General features: G+C 44.5%; 2 protein-coding genes across 2 annotated transcripts in view; one reads left to right on the top strand and one right to left on the bottom strand.

Moving 5' to 3' along the window:
• The window catches only part of prr16 (proline rich 16), a 7,618-nt gene extending 3,036 nt beyond the window's left edge, over window positions 1–4,582 (bottom strand). The window contains exons 1-2 of the mRNA XM_079636613.1: window positions 3,860–4,582; window positions 3,290–3,618 (exon numbers count right to left, since the gene is read on the bottom strand). Of these exons, the coding sequence (XP_079492739.1) occupies window positions 3,290–3,421 (132 nt within the window). The 5' untranslated portion in view covers window positions 3,422–3,618; window positions 3,860–4,582. The remainder of the gene's footprint in view (window positions 1–3,289; window positions 3,619–3,859) is intronic.
• A 479-nt stretch (window positions 4,583–5,061) lies between these two features.
• The window catches only part of hsd17b4 (hydroxysteroid (17-beta) dehydrogenase 4), a 37,079-nt gene continuing 27,140 nt past the window's right edge, over window positions 5,062–15,000 (top strand). Inside the window, exons 1-12 of the mRNA XM_079636617.1 lie at window positions 5,062–5,252; window positions 5,699–5,752; window positions 5,837–5,944; window positions 6,032–6,091; window positions 6,425–6,446; window positions 6,514–6,560; window positions 8,208–8,292; window positions 8,715–8,902; window positions 14,173–14,264; window positions 14,436–14,460; window positions 14,664–14,792; window positions 14,951–15,000. The exon at window positions 14,951–15,000 is cut by the window's right edge and continues 42 nt beyond it. Of these exons, the coding sequence (XP_079492743.1) occupies window positions 5,195–5,252; window positions 5,699–5,752; window positions 5,837–5,944; window positions 6,032–6,091; window positions 6,425–6,446; window positions 6,514–6,560; window positions 8,208–8,292; window positions 8,715–8,902; window positions 14,173–14,264; window positions 14,436–14,460; window positions 14,664–14,792; window positions 14,951–15,000 (918 nt within the window). The 5' untranslated portion in view covers window positions 5,062–5,194. The remainder of the gene's footprint in view (window positions 5,253–5,698; window positions 5,753–5,836; window positions 5,945–6,031; window positions 6,092–6,424; window positions 6,447–6,513; window positions 6,561–8,207; window positions 8,293–8,714; window positions 8,903–14,172; window positions 14,265–14,435; window positions 14,461–14,663; window positions 14,793–14,950) is intronic.

The raw sequence follows: 15,000 nt of genomic DNA on the forward strand, positions 1-15,000 counted from the left end.
AACATTACCAGCCCTTAATCTGCACGATTATAACATCAATGGCCCTTAATCTGCTCGATTATAACATTACCGGCCCTTAATCTGCACGATTATAACATTACCGGCCCTTAATCTGCTCGATTATAACATTACCGGCCCTTAATCTGCACGTTTATAACATTACCGGCCCTTAATCTGCTCGATTATAACATTACCGGCCCTTAATCTGCACGATTATAACATTACCGGCCCTTAATCTGCTCGATTATAACATTACCGGCCCTTAATCTGCACGTTTATAACATTACCGGCCCTTAATCTGCTCGATTATAACATTACCGGCCCTTAATCTGCTCGATTATAACATTACCGGCCCTTAATCTGCTCGATTATAACATTACCGGCCCTTAATCTGCTCGATTATAACATTACCGGCCCTTAATCTGCACGATTATAACATCAATGGCCCTTAATCTGCACGATTATAACATCACCGGCCCTTAATCTGCTCGTTTATAACATTACCGGCCCTTAATCTGCTCGTTTATGACATTACCGGCCCTTAATCTGCTCGTTTATAACATTACCGGCCCTTAATCTGCACGATTATAACATTACCGGCCCTTAATCTGCTCGTTTATGACATTACCGGCCCTTAATCTGCTCGTTTATAACATTACCGGCCCTTAATCTGCACGATTATAACATTACCGGCCCTTAATCTGCTCGTTTATAACATCAATGGCCCTTAATCTGCACGATTATAACATTACCGGCCCTTAATCTGCTCGTTTATAACATTACCGGCCCTTAATCTGCTCGATTATGACATTACCGGCCCTTAATCTGCTCGTTTATAACATTACCGGCCCTTAATCTGCTCGATTATAACATTACCGGCCCTTAATCTGCTCGATTATAACATTACCGGCCCTTAATCTGCTCGATTATAACATTACCGGCCCTTAATCTGCACGATTATAACATCAATGGCCCTTAATCTGCACGATTATAACATCACCGGCCCTTAATCTGCACGATTATAACATTACCGGCCCTTAATCTGCTCGTTTATAACATTACCGGCCCTTAATCTGCACGTTTATAACATTACCGGCCCTTAATCTGCACGATTATAACATTACCGGCCCTTAATCTGCTCGTTTATGACATTACCGGCCCATAATCTGCTCGTTTATAACATTACCGGCCCTTAATCTGCACGATTATAACATCACCGGCCCTTAATCTGCTCGTTTATAACATTACCGGCCCTTAATCTGCTCGTTTATAACATTACCGGCCCTTAATCTGCTCGTTTATAACATTACCGGCCCTTAATCTGCTCGTTTATGACATTACCGGCCCTTAATCTGCACGGTTATAACATTACCGGCCCTTAATCTGCACGATTATAACATTACCGGCCCTTAATCTGCATGATTATAACATTACCGGCCCTTAATCTGCACGTTTATAACATTACCGGCCCTTAATCTGCTCGTTTATAACATTACCGGCCCTTAATCTGCACGTTTATAACATTACCGGCCCTTAATCTGCACGGTTATAACATTACCGGCCCTTAATCTGCACGATTATAACATTACCGGCCCTTAATCTGCACGGTTATAACATTACCGGCCCTTAATCTGCACGTTTATAACATTACCGGCCCTTAATCTGCTCGTTTATAACATTACCGGCCCTTAATCTGCACGGTTATAACATTACCGGCCCTTAATCTGCACGATTATAACATTACCGGCCCTTAATCTGCACGATTATAACATTACCGGCCCTTAATCTGCACGTTTATAACATTACCGGCCCTTAATCTGCACGTTTATAACATTACCGGCCCTTAATCTGCAAATTTACAACATTACCGGCCCTTAATCTGCACATTTACACACACGGCGCCGCCATTTGGTTCCTCAAGCGACAAAAGAGACCAGTTCTAAGGCGATGGCAGAAGATCCAGCAAAGCATGAAACTGTTCTGTGGTCGAGCACAGACTGAACACTAGTGACCAGAACATGTCAGCGCTGTCTTATAAACACCTCAGGAACTGTGGACACTTGTGTAAGAGTTCAACATGATGATGAGATGATCAATGTTAACTAAACGTCTAAAAGTGAAACTCTTCCCGAGTCTATAGCGATATGGCGATATAGAGCTAACGGGTGAAGAGCAAAGGTCCTAGTACTGAGCCTTGAGGAACTCCACACTGAACCTGCAATCGATGTCACTCTTCTTCTGCTGCTGCCACAAACTGATGACGTCAGATAAGTGTGACCGGAACTGTGCTAATGTGATTCCACCAACGCCAACGTTATTGTTAACCTATTTAAAAGAATGTTGTGAAAGAGACATGTTTCATTATATAACAGCAATAATGAATTAAATCAATTTCTTTCTGTGTCAGAAATCCTTCTGTGTCTGACCGTCTCCAGGTGAGTGATATTAGTTAATCGTGAATGACCTCTGATGTCCAGTTTAAAGGACATGAAGCTGCGAGTGTTTTCCTTTCATCCGAAGCGACTTACAAGAGAACATGAGCGACTCGTTCAGTGCTGCCATAATACATTTATACAGTACTGAAGAATTAATGTGTGTGTGTGTGTGTGTGTTTCTACAAATACAGTAGAAGCATCGCTCACAGATACCAAGATCCAAACATTTCAGACTCTGTGCTAATTCTACACAATTCTCCTAATTCTACACAACTCTCCTAATTCTACACAATTATCAACACATAAAAACAAGAACTCAAATCTACATGTACTGTAATTAGCCTATGTATAACATTATCCACGTACGTACAGCACTCATATAAAGCTGATACACTGTATACGATATATGTACATCTGTATGTGTTATGTGTGTGTGTGTGTGTGTGTGTATATATATATATACACACAGCAAATCTATATGTGTAGCAAATCGTTGCAAAATGTAACTATATTATTGCACAGAAATATAAAGTATGCTTTATCTGCACACACAGTACTCTGGTGTAAAGCGATATACCAAGGCTCATCTTGTAAAGGTAAGTGAGATAATGCTTGTTAAAGTCTGTCAGACCCAGTTTACTCATGAATAATGAAAAACAACAACAACAGTAGACGAATGATTGACAGCTGTCAGTAAGATGAACAGCACGCGAATCGAATCTTTGATTCTGACTCACACGAGTGAGTGAACTCGTGTCGAGTAAATGTCCTGTTTACAAGAGGCCTCGAAGGACATGAACATCATCACATCTTCATCCTCTCATCATCATCATCGTTGTCGCAGTCTCACGCACCTCTTTGAGCTCCTTCGCCACATCCTTCAGGTCTCCTAAGATGTTCTCCAGATCCTTCACGATGCCCCTGATCTGTCGTTTGACTCGAACTTTATTGACGCCTCCGTGCGCGTCCGCCGCGCTCCCGGACATCCTCGGAACCGGAACCCGAACCGGACCCGGTCACCCGAACCTGTGCTGTGCTGCCTGTCCTCTCACGGCGATCACACATGTTAATGTTCGCATGTTTTCTTACAGATGCAGAAGAATCTCGAGCAGCGCGTCCCGGTGAACACGCGCATGCGCAGTCCGCACACAAACACTGATGGAAACCACAAATCTCATGAATCCTGAATAATACAGAGAAGATATTAGATATGATCTGTTATGATTCAGTGCTCATCTGACATTTACAGTACAGCAGCTCACACTGATTAATGAACGCCTGTCTGTGCTTATTGATTAGTGTTAAGAAACAGACAACAATGTAATAGTGCTGTAAGCATTTATGTATTATTTATTTATTTGTTAATTACACATAAAACGTCGGTATTATCTGACAGATGAAAGAGGTGCCGAGCGAAATTACACCTGTTTCTGTGAGGCACGTGACTGAAGGAGGGGCCTGCGCTGTCACAGCCAATCAGAAACGCTCTTCGCCTGTCAGTCATTTTAATATAATGAAATACAATGAATTAACAAAATGAAGATCTATTATTTAATAAACTTTGATGTTTACTTGACAAATCCAGGTCTGAACATTTTAAATAACTTTGAAAAGATCGAAGTTTGATGGTTTTACTCAGAAAATGTAAAAAAAAAAAAGTTTGTTAACATGATTAGCATGTCGCGAACATGATTTAAAATGTTGTTAGCATGTTGCCAGCATGATTTAACACATTGCTAGCATGTTAACATGATTTAACATTTTGCTGACGTGATTAGCATGTTGTTAATATATTGCTAACATAATTAGCATGTTGCTAGCACGATTAGCATGTTGCTAGAATTCTAATCATGTTTCGATTCGCGTGACGCTAATGTGAAACCAGACTTAATTCGCCCCAATGGAAAGCATAACGAATCGCCCCCTATCCCCTATATAGTGCACTATGGGCCGTTCACCATGTAGATTGGTAAACAAGTGACCGATTTCAGCTCCTTAATGTCTATTTATAGTGGGGCGTGGCTTCACATTATAGAGAGCATTTGATTGGACAGTGCATAGTGATGTCATGAAAATAACTGATCCATATTGGCAGTCAAATAATTTTGTCATTGTTTTGGAGCACAAGCTTACAGATTACAGTAAGAGTAACATATTCATACTAAAAGCCAAAAAAAAATCAATTTTGATTTAATGTGGACTATAAATAGTAGATCAGTCCAACATAATGGTATATTCAAATATATGTAAATAAGCCTCACAGCAAGCAGAGCCAATCATGGAGCCAATGCACCAGAGAACAGTACATTTCACACCAGTTATTTTAACCATTGGGATTCTAGCACAGTTTTTTATTAATATTTTGAATTTGTTTTTATTTTTACAGTTTTCTATTTTTATTTTAAGGTTTAGCGTTTTTTTTGTCATTTTTACGATGGCAGATTTTATAAAACATTTTACACATGGACACTCTCACAGCAGCTCAAACTGCGATTTTGATTATATCCGATTATTAGTCAAATAATTGACAAAAATAAAATAATATTAATAAAAATAAAATAAAAACAAATGAGTGTCACGTGCTGCTGTTTGGTGGAGTGAAAACGCGCGCATCTGATTGGCTGTTGCCGGGTGACGTCAGCGCTCTGTCGCGGAAGTAGGGCAAAAGTCACGGTGGAGTGTTCAGAGCAGATCCGAAGACTTTCACACTGATCACTCTCGAGAAACATCATCATCATAAGCAGAAATATCATCTGAACATGTCTGTGCCTTTGACTTTCGACGGCCGAGTGGTGCTGGTGACGGGAGCCGGCGGAGGTCAGTTTTAGCTTCACAAACTCACGCGTTTATGCAAATACATGCAAGTATGTTAATGTTAATGCAAAGTTCACTAACAGAAAGATGCAGTTATTTTTGCAGAAATATAATGTGTACATGCATCAGACAAACGCTTTCCGAGTGTGTTTACAGCAGGACACGGAGAGCATAATAATCCTGTATTATCCATATCTTATTGTGAAAGTGACCGCTGACACGCGAATATAGATGTGCAATATTTATGAACATGCATTATTGCGGGTATTATATTGAGTTTAAAGGCTTTTCTAAATGCGTAAGCGTGTTGTTTGGCAGTGAATCAGCTTTTCTGAGTCGATCAAAGTGCAAACAGCAGATAAGACCGAGCGACTGATGCCCTGGTGATTATGTGCTGCTCATATTCATAACTCATGAACATCATGAACATCATGTGTGTTTCTGTGCAGGGCTGGGCCGGGAATACGCGCTGGCGTTCGGGCAGAGAGGAGCCGCTGTCATCGGTGATCGGATCTCTAAATGATTCAGTTCAAATGAGTCGATGCTTATGACTTGTTTTCTAGAGCTGTGTGTTCTGTGTCCCACAGTCAATGATCTGGGAGGAGATATTAAAGGAGGAGGCCGGAGTTCTGCGGCTGCGGACCGAGTTGTGGAGGAGATCAGAGCCAACGGAGGGAAAGCCGTGGCCAACTACGGTAACATTCACCTGTCAATCAATCACACCTGTCAATCAATCACACCTGTCCTGATGTGGACGCTGATCCTGTGTCTTCACCTCACAGACTCGGTGGAGGACGGGGAGAAGCTCATACAGACGGCGCTGGATGCGTTCGGACGAATAGGTGACCTGCAATATGATGTGATATTATTATTCATATTCATAATCTATAGAGTTCCACAGCGCTGGTTCCGGAGGTATTTTGTCCAGTCGTTTCTCCCATAGGGATTTAAAAGAAAAAAGTCTTGGTTAAAACATTACAATCCATCAGAATCACAACACTGGAAACGTAGTTAAAAATCCAACGAAAACACAAAGTCTTTAATGAGGATAATAACTACAATCCCATGATGCATTGCCAATGACATCATCAAATAATTTCTGATGTTCTTCAGAATAAATGCATTGATGTGTGTGTGGTTGAGTCTGGAGCTGAGCGCCGCGTGTTGTTTTGCAGATATCGTGGTGAATAACGCTGGGTAAGTTGATGATTCTCTGACTCTCCAGAGCGAACGGCGTGAGTTGTAAATCTCCTCTGTTCTGAAGGATCCTGCGGGACCGGTCTTTCGCTCGGACCAGTGACGTGGACTGGGGTACGTGGAGGAACATCTCGCTCACACAGTACAGATCGCTTCACACAGTACAGATCGCTTCACACAGTTCAAACAGTACAGATCCAAAGCAGCTTCACAGTAATGAACTAAATCACTGATGCAAACTTTGTGAAACCAGATTCTGCGGTGAAGCCAAGATAGAGTCATTGGGTCTCATTCATGAAACATTCGTAAATATTCGAGTAAATATGTGAGTGATCTGCGTGTAAAGAGACCTTCCCGAAAACTCTTCTCGTGATTCACAAATATTTCGTAAACGTCAGATGTGATAGTGAAACGTGTGTGTGTTAATGAACTCCAATCAGTCGTAAATGGGACGCGCGTGCACGCTCATTCTCCATTACCATAAACCCCGCCCATTAAATCCGACTGACAGCCATATATGGGCGTCATATTATGACACCAAACGCAGGATTTCAACATGTCTTCTCAAAAGCGAATGAAAAAGATCAATTTCTCATTATCAGATAATATTTTATTATCAGAAGTTCATTCAAAACGCCACATTTTATTTCCAAGCGTACATAGTGGCGTATCAGGTCCTAAAGAAATGAAGCTTGGCAGATATTACAGACGCAGTTACTGGAGTTTCATCTGTTAATCGAACAGTCCCAGAAGTGAACAGAAAATGGTTCGACATGAAGCTCGACTGCAAAAAACTAATTAGTTCACTTCGAAAAACTATAGCCCAGCCCTATTGAGCAATTAATATTGTGATTAAAGTGTTCCGTTTGCAGATGCTATCTCTGGCTCTCATAATAAAAGTAAAAAGAAAAACCGAATGTAATTACTATATATCATATTTTTTCAAAATGCTGTGTAAATATGTACAGATTAAGGGGAATTAAAATGCAGCCTTATTAATGAGCAAACGTTCGGATGTTAAACGCATATTCACGCGTGGCTGTGAGCAGGTGTAGAAGCAGGTCTCTTTCGTACCAACTAACATTTGGAAAATACGAACATTTTAATGAATCCGAAAATTACGCCAGAACCACTTTACACACGATTTACACAAACATCCGTTCTGCTCGTGTTTCATGAATGAGACCCAGTGTTGCAAAATACGTCAATTATTTAAAGTCCCCCTGTGGTGTAAATCCAGCGTTTAATGTTGTTTATGTGTGTATGTGGAGTTATTAATCTGCTTTAACACACACCATGTGTAAGTTCATAAGTGGACAGCATTGCTGAGTATTTTCTGCTTAAAACTGCAGTGAACCAAAGACAGTCTCAAACACACGGTGTGAAATCGCTGGTGTTTCTGACGTCACACACTACCTTGACCAATCAGATCAACGTGTGATCGTCCACCAGTGGATCTCTGAGTGAGTGAGTGAGTGGAGGCGGGGCTCATTTACATATTCATAGAACCACACATACTAAATGAGGCGAGGGTGTCGAGTTACATTCAAGATATTTTATACTGGGACATACGGCACAACACTGGAGAAAAGTCGTTTGCAACTTCCGGTTCACGCAGACTTTAAGGGGTACAGTGATCGACTACAGGGGGACTTTAGCCGAGTTGAGCTGATGTAACACATGTGTCTGTGTTTAGTTTGTTGAACTGTATTTGGTTTTATTCTCCGCGTTGCGATAAGCTGACGGAGGTGTGTGTTTCAGACCTGATCCACCGTGTGCATCTGAGAGGCTCGTTCCTCGTCACGAGAGCCGCCTGGAACCACATGAAGAACCAGAAGTTTGGGAGGTACGGAGAACCGCAGTGTTTCGCCCAAGCGGCGACCTTCCCGTCTCTCTTGAATCCAATACGGAAGTGACCTTTACATTATATTAAGCCTTAAAGTTCTGCATAATTAAGGGCGTGGCCACTTGAGTGACAGGTGGATTGCCGCTGATGTCACTACTAGCCGTTCGTCTGCTGTGTGTTAGCGTCACGTCACCTCAGCTAATCCGCCTCGCCGCACGTTTACGTTTATCCGCGAGTGACGCTCTAACAAGATGCGCGGTGAACATGGGATATAATTTAAACGTCACTTCAGTTTTGGATTCTGCTCTTCAGGAGCCGACGGGTGACGTCAAGGACACTACGCCCAGTGTTTATACAGTGTGTGGTTCCACCTGAACATGTGATGCTTTATCCCGACGGGTTTTCCTCACGTCTGTGCGCAGGATCATCATGACGTCGTCCGCGGCCGGAATCTACGGGAACTTCGGGCAGGCGAACTACAGCGCGGCGAAGCTGGGTCTGCTGGGACTGTCCAACACACTGGCCATCGAGGGCCAGAAGTACAACATCCACTGCAACACTGTGGCGCCGACTGCAGGATCCCGGCTCACCGAGACCGTCATGCCTCCAGGTGCTGGGCCAATCACGCCACAGTGACGTCATCACGGGCGCGTAGGGCTGCACAGTTATGAGAAAAATCAACCTCGAAATTGTAATTACGATTATCACAATTTACATTGAATGATGTTCTGAATAGCCTTATACCAGTTCTCAACTCGTTCGGCCATGGGACCCACATTTCCCACGGTCAACAAGCCGCGACACCTTTTCAGGGATTGGGAACAGTATACATACAGTCCTAAACTAGTTTCTATTGATTCCATGTTGGTATGAGCACCGTTCTCTGAGGTAGTCATGATTCGCCTCTCACAACGTAACTCTAAACACACCGCAGAATAATGAAGTGGACTTTTTTTTTGTAATTACGGCTTTGAACGATTACGTAATCGTGAAATCCGTAATCGTAATTCGCCTTTGGCTAAGCCACGCCCTAGAATGTAGATTGACCAATCACAGCGCAGCCAAGAACGAGCTCCCACAGAGGCTCCGACACTTTTTCACGGCGCTCCATTGACTTCAACGCAGGAGGCTCATATTTTTGGTCTCGGCAGGCTATTACGTCGTCGTTTTATAAAAAATATGGTTAAACGTTGTGCCGGGGGCATTTGTAACACAGATACGCGTTTCCCAGAGAGGTTGGAGGGGGGTCCGTTTTTTCCCCTTCCCAAAACCGAAGTTAAATACTGACAAGTGTCGTCTTTGGATCAAACTGTGTGGACGTCCTCAGTCAGCGAAACCCCTCAAGATCAACAACACACTTTTGCTCTAAGATACATTTAGCTTTTAACCTTACTGTGAAGTTATACTAGTTACAGGTTTATGCTGGTTTAGGTCATGATGTCGGTTCTCTAAGCTAATTGTTGATACGCTAGCACACGCTGCTAATAAATACAACTTTATACTCGAGTAGTCAGTTTGCTTTGTAAATAATAACGATTATAGAAGTGAATAGAGACCTACCCAGCTTTGTATGAACAGCGTTTCTCCTGATATTGTGAGTCCCAGCCTCCGTCTCCATTAGGATATGCGGTGGGTCATGTTTTGACTGTGACCGTTATGCTTTTGCCTCTATTTGGATCTTGTTGCTGCTTGCGTTTCACCGTATGTCTTGAATAAAGCCTTCAAACGCACACTGAGCCCCTTCTGCCTACTTCTATCGGACACTTTATTTGCTGCTTTATAAAAGTTTGATAAAATTTCAGCAGGAAGAGCCGTCACAGCATAAGCCATGTTGATACCAAACCAGAGCCCAGATGAAGTTGTCGGAGGTAGCAACAGTAACTAAGGGGGGCGGGGCTTAGCCAAAGGTGAATCGCGTATAGAAATTTGCTTATTTGTGCAGCCCTTCGTGAGAGTGATGTCATCAGGAGAGAGTGATGTCAGGTGAGAGTGATGTCATCAGGAGAGAGTGAGGTGAGAGTGATGTCATCAGGTGAGAGTGAGGTGAGAGTGATTGTCATCAGGAGAGAGTGATGTCAGGTGAGAGTGATGTCATCAGGAGAGAGTGATGTCAGGTGAGAGTGATGTCATCAGGTGAGAGTGAGGTGAGAGTGATGTCATCAGGAGAGAGTGAGGTGAGAGTGATGTCATCAGGAGAGAGTGATGTCAGGTGAGAATGATGTCATCAGGTGAGAGTGAGGTGAGAGTGATGTCATCAGGAGAGAGTGAGGTGAGAGTGATGTCATCAGGAGAGAGTGAGGTGAGAGTGATGTCATCAGGAGAGAGGGATGTCAGGTCACAGGTGAGAGTGATGTCATCAGGAGAGAGTGAGGTGAGAGTGATGTCATCAGGAGAGAGTGATGTCAGGTGAGAGTGATGTCATCAGGAGAGAGTGATGTCATCAGGAGAGAGTGATGTCATCAGGAGAGAGTGATGTCATCAGGAGAGAGTGATGTCATCAGGAGAGAGTGATGTCATCAGGAGAGAGTGATGTCATCAGGAGAGAGTGATGTCAGGTGAGAGTGATGTCATCAGGAGAGAGTGATGTGAGGTGAGAGTGATGTCATCAGGAGAGAGTGATGTCAGGTGAGAGTGATGTCATCAGGAGAGAGTGATGTCATCAGGAGAGAGTGATGTCATCAGGAGAGAGTGATGTCATCAGGAGAGAGTGATGTCATCAGGAGAGAGTGATGTCATCAGGAGAGAGTGATGTCATCAGGTGAGAGTGATGTCATCAGGAGAGAGTGATGTCATCAGGAGAGAGTGATGTCAGGTGAGAGTGATGTCATCAGGAGAGAGTGATGTGAGGTGAGAGTGATGTCATCAGGAGAGAGTGATGTCATCAGGAGAGAGTGATGTCATCAGGAGAGAGTGATGTCATCAGGAGAGAGTGATGTCAGGTGAGAGTGATGTCATCTGGAGAGAGTGATGTCATCAGGAGAGAGTGATGTCAGGTGAGAGTGATGTCATCAGGAGAGAGTGATGTCATCAGGAGAGAGTGATGTCATCAGGAGAGAGTGATGTCATCAGGAGAGAGTGATGTCATCAGGAGAGAGTGATGTCATCAGGAGAGAGTGATGTCAGGTGAGAGTGATGTCATCAGGAGAGAGTGATGTCATCAGGAGAGAGTGATGTCAGGTGAGAGTGATGTCATCAGGAGAGAGTGATGTCAGGTGAGAGTGATGTCATCAGGAGAGAGTGATGTCAGGTGAGAGTGATGTCATCAGGAGAGAGTGAGGTGAGAGTGATGTCATCAGGAGAGAGTGAGGTGAGAGTGATGTCATCAGGAGAGAGTGAGGAGAGTGATGTCATCAGGTGAGAGTGATGTCATCAGGTGAGAGTGAGGTGAGTGTGATGTCATCAGGTGAGAGTGATGTCATCAGGTGAGTGTGATGTCATCAGGTGAGAGTGATGTCATCAGGAGAGAGTGATGTCATCAGGAGAGAGTGAGGTGAGAGTGATGTCATCAGGAGAGAGTGAGGTGAGAGTGATGTCATCAGGTGAGAGTGATGTCATCAGGTGAGAGTGAGGTGAGAGTGATGTCATCAGGAGAGAGTGAGGTGAGAGTGATGTCATCAGGTGAGAGTGATGTCATCAGGTGAGAGTGAGAGTGATGTCATCAGGTGAGAGTGAGGTGAGAGTGATGTCATCAGGTGAGAGTGAGGTGAGAGTGATGTCATCAGGAGAGAGTGAGGTGAGAGTGATGTCATCAGGAGAGAGTGAGGTGAGAGTGATGTCATCAGGAGAGAGTGAGGTGAGAGTGATGTCATCAGGTGAGAGTGAGGTGAGTGTGATGTCATCAGGTGAGAGTGATGTCATCAGGTGAGTGTGATGTCATCAGGTGAGAGTGATGTCATCAGGTGAGTGTGATGTCATCAGGAGAGAGTGAGGTGAGAGTGATGTCATCAGGAGAGAGTGAGGTGAGAGTGATGTCATCAGGTGAGAGTGATGTCATCAGGTGAGAGTGATGTCATCAGGTGAGAGTGAGGTGAGAGTGATGTCATCAGGAGAGAGTGAGGTGAGAGTGATGTCATCAGGTGAGAGTGAGGTGAGAGTGATGTCATCAGGTGAGAGTGAGGTGAGAGTGATGTCATCAGGAGAGAGTGAGGTGAGAGTGATGTCATCAGGAGAGAGTGAGGTGAGAGTGATGTCATCAGGAGAGAGTGAGGTGAGAGTGATGTCATCAGGTGAGAGTGAGGTGAGAGTGATGTCATCAGGAGAGAGTGAGGTGAGAGTGATGTCATCAGGAGAGAGTGAGGTGAGAGTGATGTCATCAGGTGAGAGTGATGTCATCAGGTGAGAGTGAGGTGAGAGTGATGTCATCAGGTGAGAGTGATGTCATCAGGTGAGAGTGATGTCATCAGGTGAGAGTGAGGTGAGAGTGATGTCATCAGGTGAGAGTGAGGTGAGAGTGATGTCATCAGGAGAGAGTGAGGTGAGAGTGATGTCATCAGGAGAGAGTGAGGTGAGAGTGATGTCATCAGGTGAGAGTGAGGTGAGAGTGATGTCATCAGGAGAGAGTGAGGTGAGAGTGATGTCATCAGGTGAGAGTGATGTCATCAGGAGAGAGTGATGTCAGGTGAGAGTGATGTCATCAGGAGAGAGTGATGTCAGGTGAGAGTGATGTCATCAGGAGAGAGTGATGTCAGGTGAGAGTGATGTCATCAGGAGAGAGTGAGGTGAGAGTGATGTCATCAGGAGAGAGTGAGGTGAGAGTGATGTCATCAGGTGAGAGTGAGGTGAGAGTGATGTCATCAGGTGAGAGTGAGGTGAGAGTGATGTCATCAGGTGAGAGTGATGTCATCAGGAGAGAGTGAGGTGAGAGTGATGTCATCAGGAGAGAGTGAGAGTGATGTCATCAGATGAGTGTGATGTCATCAGGTGAGTGTAATGTCATCAGGTGAGAGTGATGTCATCAGGAGAGAGTGATGTCAGGTGAGAGTGATGTCATCAGGAGAGAGTGATGTCAGGTGAGAGTGATGTCATCAGGAGAGAGTGATGTCAGGTGAGAGTGATGTCATCAGGAGAGAGTGATGTCAGGTGAGAGTGATGTCATCAGGAGAGAGTGATGTCAGGTGAGAGTGATGTCATCAGGAGAGAGTGATGTCAGGTGAGAGTGATGTCATCAGGAGAGAGTGAGGTGAGAGTGATGTCATCAGGAGAGAGTGAGGTGAGAGTGATGTCATCAGGAGAGAGTGAGGTGAGAGTGATGTCATCAGGTGAGAGTGAGGTGAGAGTGATGTCATCAGGTGAGAGTGAGGTGAGAGTGATGTCATCAGGTGAGAGTGATGTCATCAGGAGAGAGTGAGGTGAGAGTGATGTCATCAGGAGAGAGTGAGAGTGATGTCATCAGATGAGTGTGATGTCATCAGGTGAGTGTAATGTCATCAGGTGAGAGTGATGTCATCAGGAGAGAGTGATGTCAGGTGAGAGTGATGTCATCAGGAGAGAGTGATGTCAGGTGAGAGTGATGTCATCAGGAGAGAGTGATGTCAGGTGAGAGTGATGTCATCAGGAGAGAGTGAGGTGAGAGTGATGTCATCAGGAGAGAGTGAGGTGAGAGTGATGTCATCAGGTGAGAGTGAGGTGAGAGTGATGTCATCAGGTGAGAGTGATGTCATCAGGAGAGAGTGAGGTGAGAGTGATGTCATCAGGAGAGAGTGAGAGTGATGTCATCAGATGAGTGTGATGTCATCAGGTGAGTGTGATGTCATCAGGTGAGAGTGATGTCATCAGGTGAGAGTGATGTGATCAGGAGAGAGTGAGGTGAGAGTGATGTCATCGGGTGAGAGTGATGTCATCACGTGTGTGTGGACCGCACTGACCGCTCTGCTTCTTCAGATCTGCTGGAGTCGCTGAAGGCGGAGTACGTGGCGCCGCTGGTGCTGTGGTTGGGCCACGAGTCGTGTCGGGAGAACGGAGGCCTGTTCGAGGTGTTCATCTGATGATGCGTACTGTACCTTGAGTGCATTAATTACTGTACAAGTGTTTGATTAAAGCGCACATGTAAATGTAAAAGTTTCTCCATCATCTCAAGTGTACTTTGTATTTCTGCATGAAACTCTTCAGCTGTGTGTGTGTGTGTGTGTGTGTGTGTGTTGCAGGTCGGCGCCGGCTGGATCGGGAAATGTAAGTTCTGCTGTGAAGCTCCTGATCTCTGTGGGAGAAGATCAGCACCAGAACCTCGAGCCGTGACTCACCGTTACCGCCTTTATGCAGATCACTTATATAATGTGCTCATATATACAGCTATATTTAGTGCTGTTTAGAGTTAACATCAGCACTAGTCCTCACACACGTGTAGTGATGTGTGTGTGTGTGTGTGTGTGCAGTGCGCTGGGAGAGGACTCAGGGTCGAACGGTGCGTCAGAAGAACGAGATCATGACGCCGGAGGCCGTGAGAGACTCTTGGAACGAGATCTGTGACTTTACTGATGCCACTAAACCCGCCAGCATTCAGGGTAAACACACACACACACACACACACACACACTTGTACACTGTTGTCTCCTGTTGGTCTCGCTGCTTCTGGTGTTCTCGTCTGTAAGTCACACTCTGGATAAAAGCGTCGGCTAAAGGATTGAATGTAAATGTAATGAACATCACTGTGTTCCTGAAGAGTCTCTGCAGACGCTGGTGGAGGTCCTGTCTAACCTGGATTCTGGACGA

The sequence above is a fragment of the Phoxinus phoxinus genome (assembly GCF_949152265.1).
Source record: "Phoxinus phoxinus genome assembly, chromosome: 15".
Taxonomy (NCBI): domain Eukaryota; kingdom Metazoa; phylum Chordata; class Actinopteri; order Cypriniformes; family Leuciscidae; genus Phoxinus; species Phoxinus phoxinus.